This window comes from Tasmannia lanceolata, unplaced genomic scaffold (genome assembly GCF_043159265.1).
Source record: "Tasmannia lanceolata isolate RefF3 unplaced genomic scaffold, GAP_Taslan_0.1 ptg000020l, whole genome shotgun sequence".
Classification (NCBI taxonomy): domain Eukaryota; kingdom Viridiplantae; phylum Streptophyta; class Magnoliopsida; order Canellales; family Winteraceae; genus Tasmannia; species Tasmannia lanceolata.
This window is the reverse complement of record NW_027518697.1, coordinates 4443446-4463097: the sequence shown is the minus strand read 5'-3', so window position 1 is coordinate 4463097 and position 19652 is coordinate 4443446. Positions and strand designations below refer to the sequence as shown.

General features: G+C 38.9%; 1 protein-coding gene across 1 annotated transcript; it reads right to left on the bottom strand.

Annotated features, from left to right (window-relative positions):
- Positions 1-9217: 9217 nt before the first annotated feature.
- LOC143855115 (ribulose bisphosphate carboxylase small subunit, chloroplastic 5-like) lies at positions 9218-11596 on the bottom strand. The gene is made up of 3 exons (XM_077365307.1): positions 11323-11596; positions 10703-10834; positions 9218-9721 (listed from the first exon to the last, which is right to left on the bottom strand). The coding sequence occupies exons 1-3, from the start codon at positions 11512-11514 to the stop codon at positions 9497-9499; spliced, it is 549 nt and encodes a 182-aa protein (XP_077221422.1). The 5' UTR covers positions 11515-11596; the 3' UTR covers positions 9218-9496.
- Positions 11597-19652: the final 8056 nt, after the last annotated feature.

Here is a 19652-nt window from a genome sequence, read left to right as displayed (position 1 = left end):
GACGCCACATGGCATCTCGGAATATTGTGTTTGATTTTTTATGCGGTAAGGTTGACACACATGCACACAAGGTCCGCGCATGTCGTTTGAGGATTGTGCCATCTTATAGATGAAGATTAATTAGATTTGTAATTGTGTGTTCTTCAGACACTATTTTTTTTTTGAAACATAGTAGCCAATTTTATTAAGAAATAGGACCGAGATGGTCAAAATACAACCAAGAGAAAGAGAATACAACTATGTAACATAAAGAACAGGAAAATAGTCACGGTGGAACTGAATCGAAAAGAGCTAGAGATTCTTTGGAGACACCATCTCTAGCTAATTTATCAGCTACCTGATTCGTAGAACGCCGAACATGAAGAAACTCAACCTCCAAGGACCTCATCCAATCAAATATTTCATCAAACAATCTATCAAATCTCCAAGGGTGCTTATGAGATGTTTAAATCTCCAAGTGTTAGAAGGATACTCTTCAGGCACTTTAATAAAGGGGTTTTGTGATTTATATGCTGAATTTTTTAAAATTCAAACTTATAGACCGTAGTCACAAGGGCATTTTTTGATACCGCCAAAATTGGTCCTCAAGGGGTGTAAGGATAATTAGTGCATCTAATCCTATTACTACATGGGTGCTAGTGTAGCCCTAAGTGTAACCACATAAGGATTACTAGTTAACTAAATTATTAGAGTTCTATTATAGTGGACTACTAGCAGTAATTTTTTCTTGTAAAGGGTTTGTCTTTGCTGCCATCTAACTGATAATAAGGAGATCTTCCTTGTCAGAGGTCAGGTCATATAGAAGATCCAGCCCAAATCGATCAGTTGTCATGGCTGATCGAGGTAAGTTGTAATCCTCCTTTTGTATTCTAGATTTATTGCATTGTTAGATTATATTAACTCTCAATAGATCATGGCATTCTAAAGTCTAAACAATGATTTACAAGATGTTTGAATACGTGATCCTAGTTTTACATCTTTAGGTACAATGTCCTTCTAATTCTTTGTTCTTCTATAGCACTTCTTCAATTTCAGTATTGAATCTAACCTTTTTTCAGGCTACGTTTTTTTTTTTTCGTTGGTTGAATGGCTACCTTTTTTTAGGCAACTGAAATTTGCACAATTGCACTACCATGTTTTAATAATTGCAGAATCTCAGCTTGTCTTTTCTTATTAAAATAGCTGTCAAATGTTATTACAGTTCCCAAAAAGCACTCAGAAGCCAAGCTGGGGGTACTTGTTTGATCTTTTTAAGATTTAACTGTTGAATTCGGTATCTTCTTCAGAACTTTCGTTTGATTTTGTGTTAATTTTGCTCTGATGGGCACTTCTTTTATTTCATAGAAAGCTTTGTATGCACCTTCTTTCATCTATTTCACCATTGCGGCAGTTTCAAATTTCTTCCTAACGGTTACTTTGTTCGTTTGATTGCCCCAACGGCCTTTTCTTGTACTGGATGTCTTCTTTGTTGGCGAGCACAAGGTTAATCTTTCTTACATTTCACAGTAAAAGAAACAACTGCCCGTTTATATTCAGTAAATAGGCCTCCACAAATCAAAGGTTTATGATAGTTTGATGGGTGAGATTTTTTGTCCATTGTCCATCCATGGTGAGGCGAAGAAATGGTTTGGATAAATGAACAAATTGAAGACTAAGAATCGTGTTCGATTGAGGTGCATTGTGGGGAATAGCGCATACATATCAACGCCTAGCAGATATTGAATAAATTTCCCTCTAAGAACTCTAGTACAGATATGGGAAACAGGACAAGATACCATAGGTAAAGAGCTGTCTAAACCGACCATGACATTGGGAATAACGTGGGCAGATATCACATTGTTATGGTCTTATGTGGGGGATTGCCTAGGTACGGGATTAGGTGAGACCAGTTTGGTATGGAACAGGTTTAGAAGACCTAGATTAATGCGTTCCATCAACTACAAGTCTTTTGGCGAATTGGTTACATACCTAATCGGAGCAGCCACATAAGGGGTGAATTTTGGAGAGGACTACCTGGAAAGGGCTGCAGTGGTAAAAAAAAAACCAGAGTGAAAGTTACAATAGAGTGGGCCATCACGGATGGAGCGACCGTGGAAAGGGTTTTCTAGGAAAATATAATCTGCCTTATCTACAGGGATACATGATGATTCTTGACAAAGGGAAATTAGAACCCATTAGGAAGGAGTAGTCGAGTGACCTGAATCGGAACCTTTCCCAAAATGATGACGAATACCCCGTTACTTGGAAGGAAATAGATTTCAGACTAATGTGAGGGAACCCTAGGTAGAAGTTGTCTGTGATTGAAAATAACAACACACCTTTGTTGTTTCTCAACTGAAGGGAGGAGGATGTGAGAGCGCCCACCACCGGTAATAGTTGGGCATACCATCATATTATGTGTAAAATTTCAATGGAGATAGGGGAAAAATTCCCATGAATGCAGCTGTAGATAGAATGATGAGACATGTTGTCCACATTTGTCTCCTCATTTTCGTATGTGTGATGGGGACTTTCTTAAAATTACTCATTTCAAGAAGGTTAGCCTAATACATGGTGAGCCCTAATTGTGTTCAACGCGAGTAAAACCTTAGACACTCTGATGGACGGTCCGAAATCGAGTGTGACCTAGACTACTTGGAGAAGAGAATCATAAAAGCACTCTGATAAGAATCTGACCGAAAAGGGAGAACAGGTTGTGACCAAGACATAGGCAGATCTCATCTGTAACGGATCCGTTGAAACTCCTAATAGGCACCAATATAATGTACAAAAAATAGAAACCACCCATGCTTCTGTAAAGAGGGAAGAAAAATAGAAGCTAAAAATATCAATTTTTCAATTAGACTTTTTGTGAATGCATGAGCTAATACAGAGCACCAAAACACCATTTCATTGTTAAAGCTTAAAACTAATGATATTTGATATTTCAAACAAATGAAGCATAGGATCTGCAAACTTGAAGTTAATGATTTATGGGTCTGGATTTCAACCCATGACATGATGGATTTTAACCTATTTCAAATATCTTGGCTTGTATAATAAGTCTACAACAAAATCAAAATATTGCAGTCCTTTTCATTTAGGTTCAGGAATGTAAAGATAAAAATTTCCAGGACACAAATTTCAGGGAAGATCTAAAACATTTAAAACAAAAGAAACCGTGCATAAGAGGAACCCAATAAATTTATTCAACCAATACAAAAGCCTCCATGATCTCAATCTATAATTTACATAAAGAGTACTAAAGGTCCATTTCCCATTGAAACTTATCATATTTCAAGTATAGTTCATTTGAAAAAACATATCACATTTCAAGTGAACCAAGCGTTAGATCAGCAAAAAGTTTTCCATTATGGATGGATTTTTAACTCAAGTTAAAAATATTTTACCGGTTTTCCAATAACTTGGTAACTAAGCTAAGGAGGGCCAAGGCATATTGAAACCAAACGTATACGGGTCTCATGTCCAATACATGACATAAATGGATTTACAACTCAAGTGAAGAGATTTCTTAGAACACTATTTTATAAACCAAAACTTTGGCCATTCATGAAATAATAAATCAAAGAGACACTGAAGACGGGATAATTTTTAAAACCCAATCATGCAAAAACACCAATCGCCGGGTTCTTGGTTTGGGGCGCGACACAAGGGCTGGCAACGGGCAGGGTCGGGCCGGATGTTGCATACGCTGTCCCCTTCCCTGCATCTTGGAAAATTCTCCGTCCCAGCTTTGGGGATGGCGGGAAATCCCCATCCCTGCCCGGCACAGTAAAAGGCAAAAGCCAAAGGGCATATTTGGAATTTTTAAAATAGAATTTTTTTTATTTTTGAAAATACATATTATGTACTGATAATAGGGTAATGTAATGTAATAAATCGGGCCGGGCCGAGCCTAGAGTTGTCCCCGTCCCCGTCCCCATCCCCATCCCCTGCCCAAATCAGGGAATCCCTGCCGTGCACCGTGCGGGGCGGATCCCCGTTTTTCCAAGTGTAACTGCCAACCACGTACCAGTATTTTTCAAAATAGTACAGTGGGGCTCACTTCATAGGATGATCCAAACCGTTCATTTTTTAGGTCACAATCTATAGAGGTTGCATAAATGTAGTTTCTATTTAGATTGGAGGGCTGGGATCCGCCCATGGAAAAATATTTTGGGACGCAACCTATTTACGTTTATGGCCCATCAAATGGACGGTTTGGATTATCCTATGGTGTGGTATGGGCAGGTCCTGTGTTGTTCAAAGATGGGCCCACCATTCCACCAATGGTTTCTGTTGGGCCCACAAACTGTTCCTGTCGTGTGTGTGTGTGTGTGGAGAGAGAGAGAGAGAGAGAGAGAGAGAGAGAGAGAGAGAGAGAGAGAAGGGTCAAATGGTGGGAATACGTTAGCCAGCCGGCCCAGCCGTCAAGGGGAAAAAGAACAAAAAAAAGAGTGGACGAAAATTAAAAAAATCTCCTCCTCTTCTTCCCCGTCAGAGATTTTATCGCAATATGCTCCCCCATCTCTTTTCGTTTTTTTTCCGTTTTTTCTTCTTTTTTAACTCGCCCTTTCTCTTCCTTTAAAGCAAGTATTTTCCTACTTAATTACATTTTACCCTCCATTTCCTTTTGCTCTCTTCTCCCCTTTATTTTCCTTCACCCGCGCAATAACCGATGCGCATTTTCGCGCGATAGATTAAAAAATAATTAAATTGATTCGGGCTTTTCCATGTTTTGCCCACTGCTTATCTAATACCGGACGCCAATTCTTCTCCTACTCTCCTATAAAATGGTTGATCCAAACCGTCCATTAGATGGGCCACAGCCTAAGCAGGTTGTGCCACAAAAATTATTTACATAGGTTGATCCTAACCCTCTGATCTATAGAGGGTTAGGATCAACCTTCTAACATTCAGATCGGAGGGTTAGGATCAACCTAGGGAAATGATTTTTGGGGCGCAACCTATTTAGGCTGTGGCCCACCTAATGGACGGTTTGGATCATAGTATGGTGTGGGCCATACTGTACTATTTATAAAGTGAGGAGTGTCCTCTTCAAAATACAGTAGTGCTGATAACATTTCCCTTTATTTTATCTAGATCACTATATTGCTGTATTTTCCGTCTTTTTTATGTTTTTTTTGAGGTTCTTGAGATCCCCACCCCCTCTCTCAACAGAAATCGTCAACTTTTAAGCCTTTTGGACTTAACGGTGGCTTCTCCACGCCTTTGTATATCCTAACGATACTGTTAAAGGGGGGGGAAATATCCATCAGAGGGGGCGAATATCACTGCCCATATTTGTTTTTTAAGAGCTCTCTTAATAAAGAAAGCAAAAGTTTTATTTTTTAAACACGAAGAAATTTATTTCAGTTTCAATATATTTTAAATAATTTTTTAACTCTGTTTTTCCCTCTTTATATCTTGATCTGTATATAGAATGAGTAGGAATTCATCCTTTTTTGAATCGAATGAGTTGAAATTTTCAATCTTTTTCTGTTTTCTCAGATCCTATCGTCCTGTTCTTGTTTTCATCACAGGGAGGGTATAGCTCTTCACCGCCTTATTTTTACTGTTCTCCACAGATCCGAGCAGGGAACCCTCTGATACACGATGCTCGGTTCGGAGACGAGAAATTCTCGTCTTCTCCGGCAGGATCTGGTCGGAAAAGTGGATGTGTCCGTACAAAGTTCGCACACAATCCGGCGGTCAGAATCGAAGGTTTTGATTGCCGGGATCGTCGTAATCGCAGCATCCCTGCCCTTGCTTAATCCGGAAGAAGAAGAAAAAGTAGATAATATATAAAAAGAAAAGAAAAAAGCTACTAATTTGAGGTGAATTCGAGTGAGAAAGAGATCTCGTTTTACCGTAAATCCTTTGCACCATCTTTTAGGTAATCTATGTAGATTTTGGAATAAAGTAGAGTAGGAAACCTTCTTTTTTCGCCCCTTTATAACGTGATTTGACGTCAAAAAAGCGTCAAAGTTGCCCACTGTTCACGTTATAAGGGGGCGAATGCGTACTGCAGAAGGGTGAAAATATTATCTCCCTTATTAAAACATGTGCTACTGCTGAGAGTGTTTTTCTGTACGAAGTCTTATTGATATGCAATCAACACCGTTGATCATGTAGGCCTCTTTTGTCGGATCAAAGCCTTAGGCTCATCTAATCAAGTTGTTCTCATTGGTATTTAGCTAGAATTTTTGGTTGCTGGTTGTGCTGACGGGACAGATCACAGACGTGGGACCCAGATGGGCACATATAGTTTCGGACTTTCTCTTACTCTAATTTTTAGGAGCTTAATTATTTCTTAGATTTTGTCTTCATTCACTCTGTGGCTGTTGTCAGCTGCAACAGACCATCCACGAAAAGTCTTCTGCGATGGACGCTAGCAAACCCCTGTTAGGGATCCTTTTTTAAAGTGGAAAGTGATATGTTATCCCCCTTCATCCCAAAGCCTGTACTTTTTTGTTAGCTAAGGTGGGATCGAACTTGCGAGCTCAAGGTTGATAAACCACCCGGCCCCTGGTGTATATGGGCAAGGTTTAAAATTTCGATTTCAGTACCGGTTTCGGACTTCCGAAAAACTGAAATTTCGACCGACCGAAATTCCAAAATTTGGTACTCAAGTTCAAAATTCCGGACAGAAATTTCAAAATTTAGGCTGAAATTTTGTAACACTTTAAAAAAAATAAAAAAAATAATAAAGGCATTTTCTCAAAATTTCGGACCGAAATTCCAAAATTTTGGCCGAAAATTGGTAAATGGCAAAATTCCTAATTTCACAAAATTTCGTTTTCGGTCCCCACCGAAATCCGAAATTGAAATTTAAAAGCATGTATATGAGTACACTTTTTACACTAAAGAGGGTGGCCTGAAGAAGAAAAGGGGGCGTATGTATCGTCTCCCTTTTAAAATTTGAGAGGAGTTACCTTAAGTGGGCGTATGAACAGTAAAGGTTGTACGATGGAAGTACCACCGTTGATATTTGATGCGAGAGCAGCTCACTCAAAAGTGAGCTGCTGTTGGATCAAATGTCAAGGATATTTATATTTCTCCATTTCTATAATTTGCCGACCTCCTTACATGAAAATTTGAGACAAACAAACCTGCTACCGGATCGGATATTTTATCAATCCATCGAGCAAACCACTAAGGAGGAGATGATCTACCATCTAACCATTTTATCACATTTAAGTCGCCACGCTTCACTATGATTTTATGTAAGTGATCTTGCTCCAACATCCTTTTTCTGTTGTGCACCTCCGTCATCTCCACTTCATTGGAATCGGTGATTCCAATAGTGCCTGAAAAATAGATTCCATATAGTATTGCCATCCTCGTATCTTAGGATCCCACCTATCCTCGCTGGTCTAGTACTACCCCATACTTGAATCTGCTGCTATGAAGCTCCTGTACCTTCGGAAACTAGGCAAGGGCCGAAGCAATTGTAAGAGCAACGGCCTTTATGAAAAGAAAATGCTCACAAAGCCTCTAAACACCTCGTGCATTCCTTTCCATAAAACTCAAATATCTGCTACCAAGATCACCTTCTTTAAATTCTTCTCTTTTCTACGCCAAGGGGCCAAAGCCCATCTTTCTAGGAGCTCTGAAAGCTTGAATGGGAAGACTCGTGATATTCCAAATCTACAAAGAATTTACTCCACATGTAACTTAAATTTAACTCCATACATATTCCAAATCTACGGAATTATATGGTGAGAATTTTATCTAAAGTAGGCGTCCACGCAAAGGCGCAAACCCTAGGAAGTGTTATTGTCTGCCACACTTTAGCCTCTAGTAAGAGAGATTTTATATGGTGCAACGGCTTACAACAATACGGTAGGGCTACCACCCTTGATATTTGATCCAACAGCAGCTCACTTTTTGAGGAGCTGCTGTTGAATCCGATATCAAGGATGGTACTTCCACCGTACAAAGGCCTTATTGTTGTAAGCCCTTACACCATATAATTTCTCCTAGTAAGATTGCATAATTGGATGCATGCAGATTATATAAGGATTTGATGTTGAACGATCTCGATGCACATCAGATCCAGATCCTTGTCTTCACCCGATCTCTTTATAAAACAAGACGCTAAATCTTGAATTAGCCTTTCCTTCTGGACCAGGTGATTGTATGCTACCGAGCATAAATACTTTAGCCACTACCCCTGTAAAATTATCTGGGCTATTTTTTTCTCATGTAACTTACCAAGCCTAAATGAGTCATCTTTTGCTTTTTCAGAGGGAAGGGAGCTTAGATGGGGCTCCACCTCTCGAGGAAAGGCCCGCTAGCGGGGGGATGGTGTTTGTGCATTGTAGATGGAGCCAAGAGGCTCTTTCCATCATCTTCTGGATTGTACCTCGCCTAAATCTTCATTGGGGGGGTGGGGGGTGGGGGGGGGGGGGGGGGGGAAGCGAAGGAGCTAAGGGGGAAACAGGGCAGCCCCTGCCTCCTATAAGAACCAAGCGGGCATTATCGTCATCATATATATTTTCTTAATAATTGTGCCAATAAACTCAAGCAATTACCATGTCGTTCTACTTAGTGTGAAAATTACATGTTCGCCAAAATTGAAATAATAATAAAGAATAAATGAAATTTCAAAATGAAATGAATCTATTCCTATTTATAAATAAGTAAATAAATAAAAAGAAATCAATCAAAAGTAGGGCGAAATGATACAATAAAGAAACTTTTGTTCAGAGCCCAAGCCAAGTCAAGGACCACCCCATCTTGCCAAGGCCAGCCAAGGAAGACAGAAAGGGAAGCATCCATCCTTCTCCACCAAAGGGAGAATTTAGTAAATAACCAAATATAACACTTGGGCTAAGGGTCAAGTTGGTCCTTGTTACCGAATGGTTAGTGTGAAAATTTCCTTATTATAGCAACGAGAACCATACCAAACCAAAGAGGGCCCATGTCGTTCTACTCAAAGAGAGTCCAATCGTGGATTGTCACAACAATAACCCACAATCAACCTTTGGCCAAATGTAACATTTTCTAAGGGATGTTTACTAGCTTTCCTGTTCTTGCCTTGCCTAATGAGAGAATCACATCTCTTGTGTATCTATCTTAAGTCTCCCATGAACCAATTAGCAACTTTTGTTTTTGTATTTTTGGAGCTAAATTAGCGTCATTTTGACTTGTGTTTGACTAACTAATGCAACATAATCACCAATGCGTATTTCACCATCCATTATCATTAATGTTAAAGAAGATGAGGAACATGTGGTGTGAAACATATTTCGTTTTTATTGATCACCAATGGCAATAAGCTTAAAAAAAGTGGAAAGATAAGACATGAACCCCAACCATAAACTAAAAATAAATGGTGGAAATATGTAGCTGGAGCCATAAGCTTCTTCACCAACAAAACATTATGGACTGTTTCTCCATTCTCATCAGATTGTAGAGCAGGAAAAGATGAGAAAAAAACAACAAGAAAAATAACATAACAAAGTTAAAAGAGGTAGATATGGATGGGGGATCATAAAAGCCTTGAATTGCTTCACTTGGGCTTGTAGGCAATGAACATGCAGCACTGGACCTGGCGTAGGTTGTCAAAGCCTAGGATCCTAACGAAGGAATTAGGATATGCCTTCTTCGCCTCCTCCAGCTCTGCCAAAACCTGCGATGAGTCGGTGCACCCAAACATGGGGAGCTTCCACATGGTCCAGTAGCGTCCATCGTAGTACCCTGGGGATCTATGGTATTCACGGCGCACAAAGCCCACCTGTCAAAATTTAACACTCAAATTAGTAAGAGAGAGACCCGCTAAAAAAGAATGCCTATCGTTAGCCCCATAAACTCCCTCATTAGTATATCGTGACAAGGGGCATGCTTCAAAACCTTTTCGTGCCCTACACTACACGCCCTTACGAAAGGGGGAGAGAGACCAGCTGAAAAAGAATGCCCAATGCTAGCGCCATAAACGCCCTTATATAGCAGAAGAGAAAAGGAGAGAATTTTGTTCATTTGACACGTCAATGTGGATGATTTTTACCCTTTTTTGCCCTCCCCACATATGTGTACATACTATCCATGTGAGGATAAAAAAGGTATGAATGTTCGGAATTATTTGCAAAATCTGTGGCATTAACACTTTGCTGGTAATTTCGAGTCTTGATTTGCTAGCCACTTTCTCCAAACGCTATGTCTCGCCCATCCTTTGCAATTATATGTATTCAGAGATTTGCCTTATTAGATGTGATGAAAAACTGCAAGGAAATACTATTTCTATTTCTTGAAAGGTTGTTAGCAATAATAAGTAAAGAAAGAAGCTAGCAACAATAATCACTAAGTAGTAAAATTTGGGAGGAAAATTACGGACAATGGGTACCTGGATATGACAATTACAGAAAAAACTACAAGAAGAGGTATCAAAATATGACAACTACGAAAAAACTACTTTTCCTTATTAATTTTTTGAGGATATTACGAATTCAGCACACCTGTAAAAATATTTACAAATTCCGGGCGCCTTCAGACGAACAACGGATTATGGAAACCTCTATAGATTGGAGACCTAGGATCAGCCTATGAAAATGATTTTACGGGCACAACCTATTGATATTATGTCACATGGACGGTTTGGATCAACCTATGATGTGGTCCGTACAGTTCTTTGTAGGCCTTTTTTAGTAGTGTGTATATATATATATATATATATATATATATATATAAAGAGAGAGAGAGAGAGAGAGAGAGAGAGTACCTCATCGAATTCCAAGCAAGGTACCCAACCCGACTTAATAAGGTAGTCAACTTGCTTGGCCAATTGCGCTTGGGAGAGTGGTGGGAGATAAGAGAGAGTCTCAAACTTCAAGAGACCCTTAGGAGGCCACACCTGCACACGCAAATACATGACAAAAAATAAGCCAATTAGAACCAATAGCCTTTCATAAACCTTCACAACTCCTAAATTCCTATATCAAAAGACACTAAGATCAAGGAGAAGTTTGTAATTCCCAAATTCCTATATCAAAAGACACTAAAACGAAGGAGAAGTTTGTAATTCAAAAATTCCTATACCAAAAGACACTAAAACGAAGGAGAAGTTTGTAATTCACAAATTCCTAAACCAAAAGACACTAAAATGAAGGAGAAGTTAGCAATTCCTAAATTCCTGTATCAAAACACACTAAAATCAAGGAATAGTTAGTTACTCCTAAATTCCTATATCAAAAGACACTAAAATCAAGGAGAAGTTAGTAACTCCTAAATTCCAATATCAAAAGACACTAAAATCAAGGAATATTTAGTCTTGTTTGACTCAAACGCAAATCTACGTGACCCATTTCTCCATTGTCAATTTTTCTCTTTTTCCTCTGTCACCTTCATGCATTGGACTCTGCCACCATTGCTAGGGAGCTGAGACAGGTCAGAGTTGGTTTTCCGGCCGGTAGCCGGAAAGGCTGCGTTAGACTTGAGACCGGTGAACGGCGCCACGGATTGTGCCGGAGCGGCGCGGTTAATGACCGGAGTAGAGGTTACAGCTGCTGAAGAAAGCATCATAGAGGAAGCCATTTCTTCTTCTTCTTCAATCTGTTTGTAGAAATTGTTCTCCTAAACCTTCCTATATATTATCTTTGCCCTCTCCTTGGCAAAGGTGTTTGCTCATCCAACGGTCCTCTTTTCTGATGGTAGATGTTAGACCCCTTATGGGCCGTTGGATTTTAAAGTGATAACATTATACTTGATAACCACATACAAAGGGGAAATTTAGATTACATCCTTATCGTTACGTACCCTTTTGCGTGACACGTGTCGAGACCTAGTTCACCTTATCTCATGTTTTGTGTGTGTGATTGGTGTTGAGTTTCTATGTGGTCTTTTCTTGGCCCTTCGTTTGAAAATTCTTACCCACTTATCTGTTACACTGTTTGGATTGCAACAAAAACAATTTCTTGAAAAACATTTCTTGGAATTTTTTTTCTTTTCATGATTTAGAGCGAAGTGATATGATTATGGTTAATTTAGAGGGATATTCTCATGAAATAGAAGTGTCCTTGTTAGGATTTATGACTTGGTCAGTAAGAAATGGGGTGGTGCCTGTAGCTCAATCTGTAAAGACAATACTCTTCTACCCCGAGTTCATTTTATGACACGGTCAATAAGAACTGGGCTGTGCCTGAAGCTCAATTGGTAAAGACAATGCTCTTCAACCTGGAGGTCGGAGGTTCAATCACATCTTACCTACCAAAAAATGTAGGAAATTTTAGAATTTTTATTTTGAAATGGAAGTAGGAAATTTTAGACATATTTTTCCTTTTCAGAAATTTCCTGCAATCCAGCTAAATAAAAAAATTTATGTTAAGAGGAAATTTACTTGAAAAAACACTTGTATCAACTGGTTTTCAATTCGAGAGGAACCATTAGTCTCCTAAACAAAGTTTCATTTGTTGCTGAAAATTCCTTTCAATTTTATTAAAATCCAAGAACTTAAATACAATCACAAAGAGAGTACCACATCATCAACCCACTTACCCGCTAAGATGACACATAATAAAAACTAATACCCACAACCCTAACATAAACAACTATATGATAACTACTTTGTAACTACAGCTTATACACCATGATAAGTACATATCAACCGTCCCCTATCTATCTTGTAGGGTCCGCCATGGATGGGCCACCCTCGAAAAAACTTACCGATCACCATGCTTAGCTGTCAATGGGTGGCATGCTGACTAGAGTGTTAAAATTAAAGATGGGTAACACCACCAATAAGATGTGTGAAAATTCATTGATCGAACGGGTAGATCATCCCCGTGCTAACCCGTCCATAGTGGACCCTGCTGTGGACCCCGATCTGAGAGGACAGGTACTGAGGGACGCGATATCTCCTTGCAATCCTCTGAGATCTCCACAACGTGAAGGAGAGCTCTACTAAGGAACTCTCGAAACGGTTGCCACCCTCACAGCATAGCATGAGTGACGATATAAAATGAAAGAGATACATCTTGATCCAAGGATGAATCCTCAAACCAAGACGTACCTAAAAATAACTCAGAGTCGCCATCCATGGATACGCCATGGAACCAAAACAAATGCTCTGTTTCCAATGGATAATCAGAGATACAAAAGGTACGTGCCTGATGACGAATGGAGAAGGTCCGAAGAGCACCCCCAAGTCGCCTGAGTGCGAACACTTGGTCTCTTATGCCATTTATTTATTAACTTTGAAGAGTTTTGGGTGAAAATCATGTGAAATGAGAACGAATATCCTCGAGGAAAACGTCTACCTAAATATGCATGACCCGGGGATAATAAGCACATACAAAATAAATAAAAGAAGTGTGCTACCTAAGTATTGCTATGTTATGAGTGTCATGCCTAAATAGGTGTCTAAATTCTGATAGGCAAACACATGCATGCTACAGCTAAAGGTATAAGGTCTGCACATGATGAGAAATCTAAAACTAGCAGTTAATCACAAAATGCATTAAGATACTGTAAACGAAATAAAGAATAAACAGAAATACATGCAGATAAAAGAATAAGCATGTGAGAAAGTCAAGAAATGAACATACACTACCATGATCCTATGCAAAAATCATCATCAATATACAAACACAAACTCTAAAGTGCTACCAACAGACTCTAAGACTCTAATGCTTAAGCCCGAGTCCTTAGATGATCTGATGTTCATCCAAAGAAGCCTACGTATTCTCGCCTCCACGAGAATCAAGACAACGTAGTTCTTCACGCCTATTCTAAGCTATGATGCTTAAGATATCTAAACCTCTATCCTAAACACGACTTAAAAGACCAGACTAGTTATTAAAGCTTCTTGTGCGATTATTTAAATTCCAGTGGATTGTGGATTTTAGGACACCCTATATGCCCTAACTAAATGCAGGTTAGCCCTAAGCTAATGTAGGTGGTTCCTACAACCTATGTGTAACTAGGCTGTGTGTCCTAAGGAAACAATGAGATTACTAACGCATCCTAGACCTAGTCATCAGTCGGCGATGTGAATCATCAACTGACCGAATGGAGGCGCTCCTAGCTAGGACAAACTCCTAACTCTAACACAAACACACAACAAGCACATAACAAATCAAAAATAAACTCCTAACTTTAAAACTCTCTATCTAGGAAAAACTCCTAACGCTAGAGGAATATCTTTTTAAAAACAAGGTTTTAAAGTTGTTTATTCCAAGAAAGATTTTAAAATATTATTTACAAAAGTTTGGCTGGACTTGGGATAAAGATCCCAAGCTGCACTACGTACCTCGTGAAAGAAGATCAAGCCAACGTAGTTCGAAATCGAACTCTCCTAATACGCTATAAAACTCATCACTTTAGATTTTTTAAAGGTTTTTGATATTTTCAAATGCTTTTGATGTGTTTTTATATTTTTGGTGATTAAAAGTGTGTTAACACCCTTTCGGAAGGTGATCCGATAGAAGAGCCTCTATACCCACCATATCACGGTAGGGTATTAAAGAGGGAAACGGGATCCCTAAAGCCTTGGGGGAAAGAAGACAAACGAGAGAACTAAAATTCCCATACGAGAAAAATATTCTCAAAGAGATGACCAAAAGCTGACGATGCTTAGCCAGTATCCAAAAGAGACGAGTTCTAACCTGCGAGGGAAAACCCTAAATAAACGAGAGATGAAAAACTTATAACCCAAAGGGTAAACTTCTAATCAAAAGGGGACAGACAAAAACTCTATAAGAAGATCTACTAAATGATCAATCACTTAGGAAGGGTCCTAACTTAGTAAAATACTCTAAGAGGAGGGAATCCCTTAACCTACGAAAACTTTAAGGCAGGAAGGAAGGGGGGGCTCAAGAAACGTTCCATCGTCGCCTAAACTTGAGGAAGATGACGAAGTGTCTCCAAAATCGATGGAATCCCGAAACTCGAAAAGGATCCCGATGAACGTGCAAAGAATAATCCCAAAAGAAAGGAAGCTCCTAACCCGGTGGAAATCCTACAAAGGGAGATAAGATAGGAAGAGAGTAAACGGGGTTGGCTCAAGAGACATTGAATTGACAGTACGATGAAGACCACCTGATATGCGGACCAAGTCCCCCCATGGAGATGATTTGGTAGGCCCACAATCCCTTGGTAACTCGACGAAAATCACAGTATAAACTTTTAAATGGGTAGACCCATGGTTCTAAATAAAAATCATTTGGTTGGCATAAGACTACTCCGCAACACAATGAAAACCATGATGAAGATCAATCAATGAGCGGACCCAATGAAAATTTCCAGATAAACTAATTCAGGGCTTTCAATGGAAATCATTCGAGAGACTCGAAACCTCCCCGGCAACACCATAAAATTTCAAGGGAAATCAACAAAGAGATGTGCACAGTACAAATTTCTAGACAGATGAATCTAAAAAATTTCAATGAGAATTATTTGCCGGATTGGATCCTATCGATCCTAACAACCTGATGAGGAGTAGAAATTTGCAGACTCTATAGCCACCTCTAGCCAGTTATGTGGTCTGCCCGAGGTTCCACAAAAAGGGGGGATTTAGTTTACCTATCCCGAAATTAAAACAATTATTTCAAAGAACAAGGCAAAGTAGAAACCCTCCTATATGATAACTCCATTCGTAATTCTTTGCATCCATTTTACCAAACAGTGGGTCTATAGCACATAGGGTTTTGAAATTTTCCCCAAAGCAGCTGGCATGCCTAAACATGATTTACTTGAAAAATCGAACAAAACCTTAGAAATTTCATGCCAAATTGTGGACCCCGATCCTGAAAGAGAGGTGAGGAACGAGCCCCCAACACTCTCTGGATCATCCACGTATGAAGGAGAGCTCTACCAAGGAACTCTCGAAACGGATGCCACCCTCATAGCATAGCACGAGTGGCGATACAAACTAGATACCTCTTGATCCAAGGATAAATCCTCAAACCATGATGTACCTAAAATAACTCAGAGTCGCCATCCATGGATAGGCCATGGAACCCCAAAATCAAATCCTCTATGCAATGAATAACCAGAAATATATATGGGCTCGTGCCTGGTTAAGAATGGAGAAGGTCCGAAGAGCACCCCCAATTCGTCCAAGTGCAAGCACTTGGTCTCTTATGCCATTTTCATTAACTCCAAAGAATTTTGGGTCAAATCATGTGAAATGGGAACAAAATATCCTCGGGAAGACGTCTACCTAATCATGCATGACCAGGGGATGAAATAATAAGCACATACAAAACAAAATAAAAAATGTGTCGCCTAATCACAACTAGGTTATGAGTGACATACCTAACTGGAGTCTAAGTTCTGGTGGACAAACACATGCATGCTACAGCTACAGGTATAGGGTCTGCACAAGAAAGTAAGAAAATACAACAAAATATACAATATAACAACACAACAAATCATAAGACTCTAAACGATGTAGCCCGAGTCCTTGGATGGTCTGATATTCATCCAAAGAAGCCTACGTATCCCCGCCTCCACGAGAATCAAGGCAACGTAGTTCTTCGCACCTATTCTAAGCTATGATACCTAAGATATCTAGACCTCTATCCTAGACTCGACCTAAAAGACCGGACTAGTTATTAAAGCTTCTTGTGCGATTATTTAAATTCCAGTGAATTGTAGATTTTAGGACACCCTATATGTCCTAAGTAAATGCAGGTTAGTTCTAAGCTAATACAAGTGGTTCCTCTAACCTATGTGTAACTAGGCTGTTTTTCCTAAGGAAAACAAAGGGTGGACTAGATATTCTAGTCATCAGTCGGCGATGTGGATCGCCAGCTGACCGGACGGAGGCGTTCCTATAACTCTAGGACAAACCCCTAACTCTAAAGCAAAGACACAACAAATCAAGGACAAACTCCTAACTCTAAAACTCTCTATCTAGAACACTCCTAACTCTAGAGGAAGAGCTTTTCGAAAAAACATGTTGTATAAAAGATTTTTGTATTTTTAAAAGGTTTAAATGATTTATTTTACAAAATTTGGCTGGACTTGGGATGTGTATTCCAAGCTGCACTACGTACCTCGTGAAAGAGGATCAAGCCAACGTAGTTCGAATGAAACTTCCTAACTACGCCAACGAAAACTTAACTTCTCCAAATGATTTAAGGGTTTTAATATTTTTCAAATGTTTTTAATATTTTTAAAGTTTTCAAATGTTTTTGAGTTTCAAATTTCTAATGTTTTTGGATTTTAAAATACTCCAATGTTTTTGGATCTTTAGATGTTTTCACCCTTCAAGGGAACACGCAAACATAACCACAAACTAAGGCAAAGCCCTAAATCTAAAGGGGAAACCCCGAACAAACAACAAGCGTCTCAAAGAGACGAACCACAACACGCAAGCAAGTGCTCCAGGAGCAGCGAAAACAATCTAAGATCCCTAGCACTGAAGATTCTATATGACTAAGATAGTCTCTAACAAAGAAAAGTGCTAACAGCCCTAATGGATAAACTCTCATCTAACAGGCAAACCATAAAGCTACGGGGCGAACCCCTAACATAAAGAATAACCAACTCTAAATGGAAAGCAAATGAGTCCAAGACTCTCTATTGCTCTATAAGGGAGGGCAAATGAGTCAAAGGCTCGCTCTAGAAAGGAGGGTTCTAACATGAGGCTAGGTAAGCTTCCTAAAGGGAAACTCTCTAAACGAGACAAGGCTTATCTCCTATCGACGGACTCCTGTAAATGAGGCCAGGCATGCCTCCTATGGGTAAACTCTCTACCAAACTAATACAGACTCTCAAAGGGGGATGCTCTAAACAATAAGGCTTGCCCCCGAGGGAGAAACACCTTAATGAGACAAAGCATGTCTCCTAGTGGGGGCTCCAGATATCTCTTTCATTGCCCTTGCAATGAGGAAAAAATTCTATCTAAGGAAGTGTTTAAAAGACTGCTTTAATCTACTATATAAAGGAGGGGAGTGCTACTTGGACTAAGCAAGTCCCCTAAGGATGAACTTGGGCTAGTGCCTTCATCGCCCTTTCACAATGAATGGGGTTAAGGTCTAAGGGTACCTAAAATGCTAAGAAGGTTTCTTCCTAAAGAAAGAGAAAAGAAGAGGGAAGAAGGCCAAGTAGGTCCCTCTAAGGATTGGCTTGGGCTAACGCCTTCATTGCCAACTAGGCTAAGCATGAATCAAGCATCAAAAGCACGCATTTGCATTCTACATGGAAGCTGAAAATTTATATTTAAAATTACAATATCCAAATGGCAAACCTAGCAAAGGTGATACACATTAAAGTTGTATGGGACACATCGGGGAACATTTGATTAGTTATGCAATTCATACGGTTTTCACCGTAAGGGGCCGAAAAATGACCATCTCCAGGAAAATTTCAGATTTCAATTCTGCAGTTTTGCTTTTCAGAAGTTCTGATCTGATTTTGCAAAACAGAGGATCAAAAATACATTTTCAAGAAAAGTGTTCAACTACAAATTTTTATAAAATTGATCAAATAAACTTTTCTTTGTAACAATTTTGGCTGGATCTTGCCGAAAGTGGTTGGAAAAGGGCCATCTTTGGGCTGATTTCAGATTTCATTTATGCAGTTTTGCTTTTCAAAAGTTCTGATTTGGTTTGCAAAACAAATGATCAAAAATACATTTTCAAGAAAAGTGTTCAACTACAAAATTTTCGTAAATTGATCCAATAAACTTTTATCTATTGACAAAATCGGGTGGATCTTGCCGGAAGTGGCCGAAAAAAGACTATCTCCAATCAAGTCCAAACCTGAAAATGTAGTGTTTTTAGCTGATATCTTACAAGTAGCATAACTTTTTCATTTTTCATCGTTACGGGGCTCGCAAGATGTCAAATCAAAGATCTCGGAAAAATCTACAACTTCCGTATGTATCACTTTTGCTAGATCTAACCGGATTTTAGTGAGAAATTAAAAATAAAATCTAGACAGCATGTAATTCAACACAATTTCATGACATTTCAAATCAAAACTTCATTCAAACAGAATATCTATGGGAATTTGACACAAATATATGATAATACATGCTGATTAGGCTTAGATCTAACCATGTTAGTTTCAGTTTTGAAGATCTTTAAGGAATTTTCACAAAAACACACATAGATTCACCATTTTTCACCGAATTTTGAGCTGAAATCTTAAAATGGCCATAACTTCTTCGTTTCTTGGCCAATTTTGGGCTTTTATATGCCAAATCGAAGATCTCAACGAGTACTACACCTTTTCGTGTGAAATTATCATAAATTCCAATCGAAAATTGATGAAAAATGGCAAAAAAAGCCTGGACAGCACTTTATTTTGCCATTTTCACAACAAAATTCAACTAGAACTCAAAATTTGAGGTAAATTGCTTTAGATCTTCAAATGAGAAATATTTTTTAAATATAATTTGGTAAATTTTAGCCCTAGGTTGCTAGATCTAACCATTTTTAAGCATTTTCCACTTAGATTTCCCATTTTATGCTCGATTTTCAAAGAAAACTCAAAATCAAACTTAAAATCTACTAACCTTGTGCTCTTCTTCTTGGATCTCTCATTGAAAGCTTCTTTCTCTCTCTAGATCTCATTCTTTTCTCTTTAGATCTCCTTTCTCTCTCTAGATCTCCTTCTTTCTCTCTCTAGATCTCCTTCTTTATCTTTCTAGATCTCATTTCTCTCTCTAGATGTCCTTCTTTCTCTCTCTAGAAAGGTCTCTCTCTCTCTAGAATCTTCTCTCT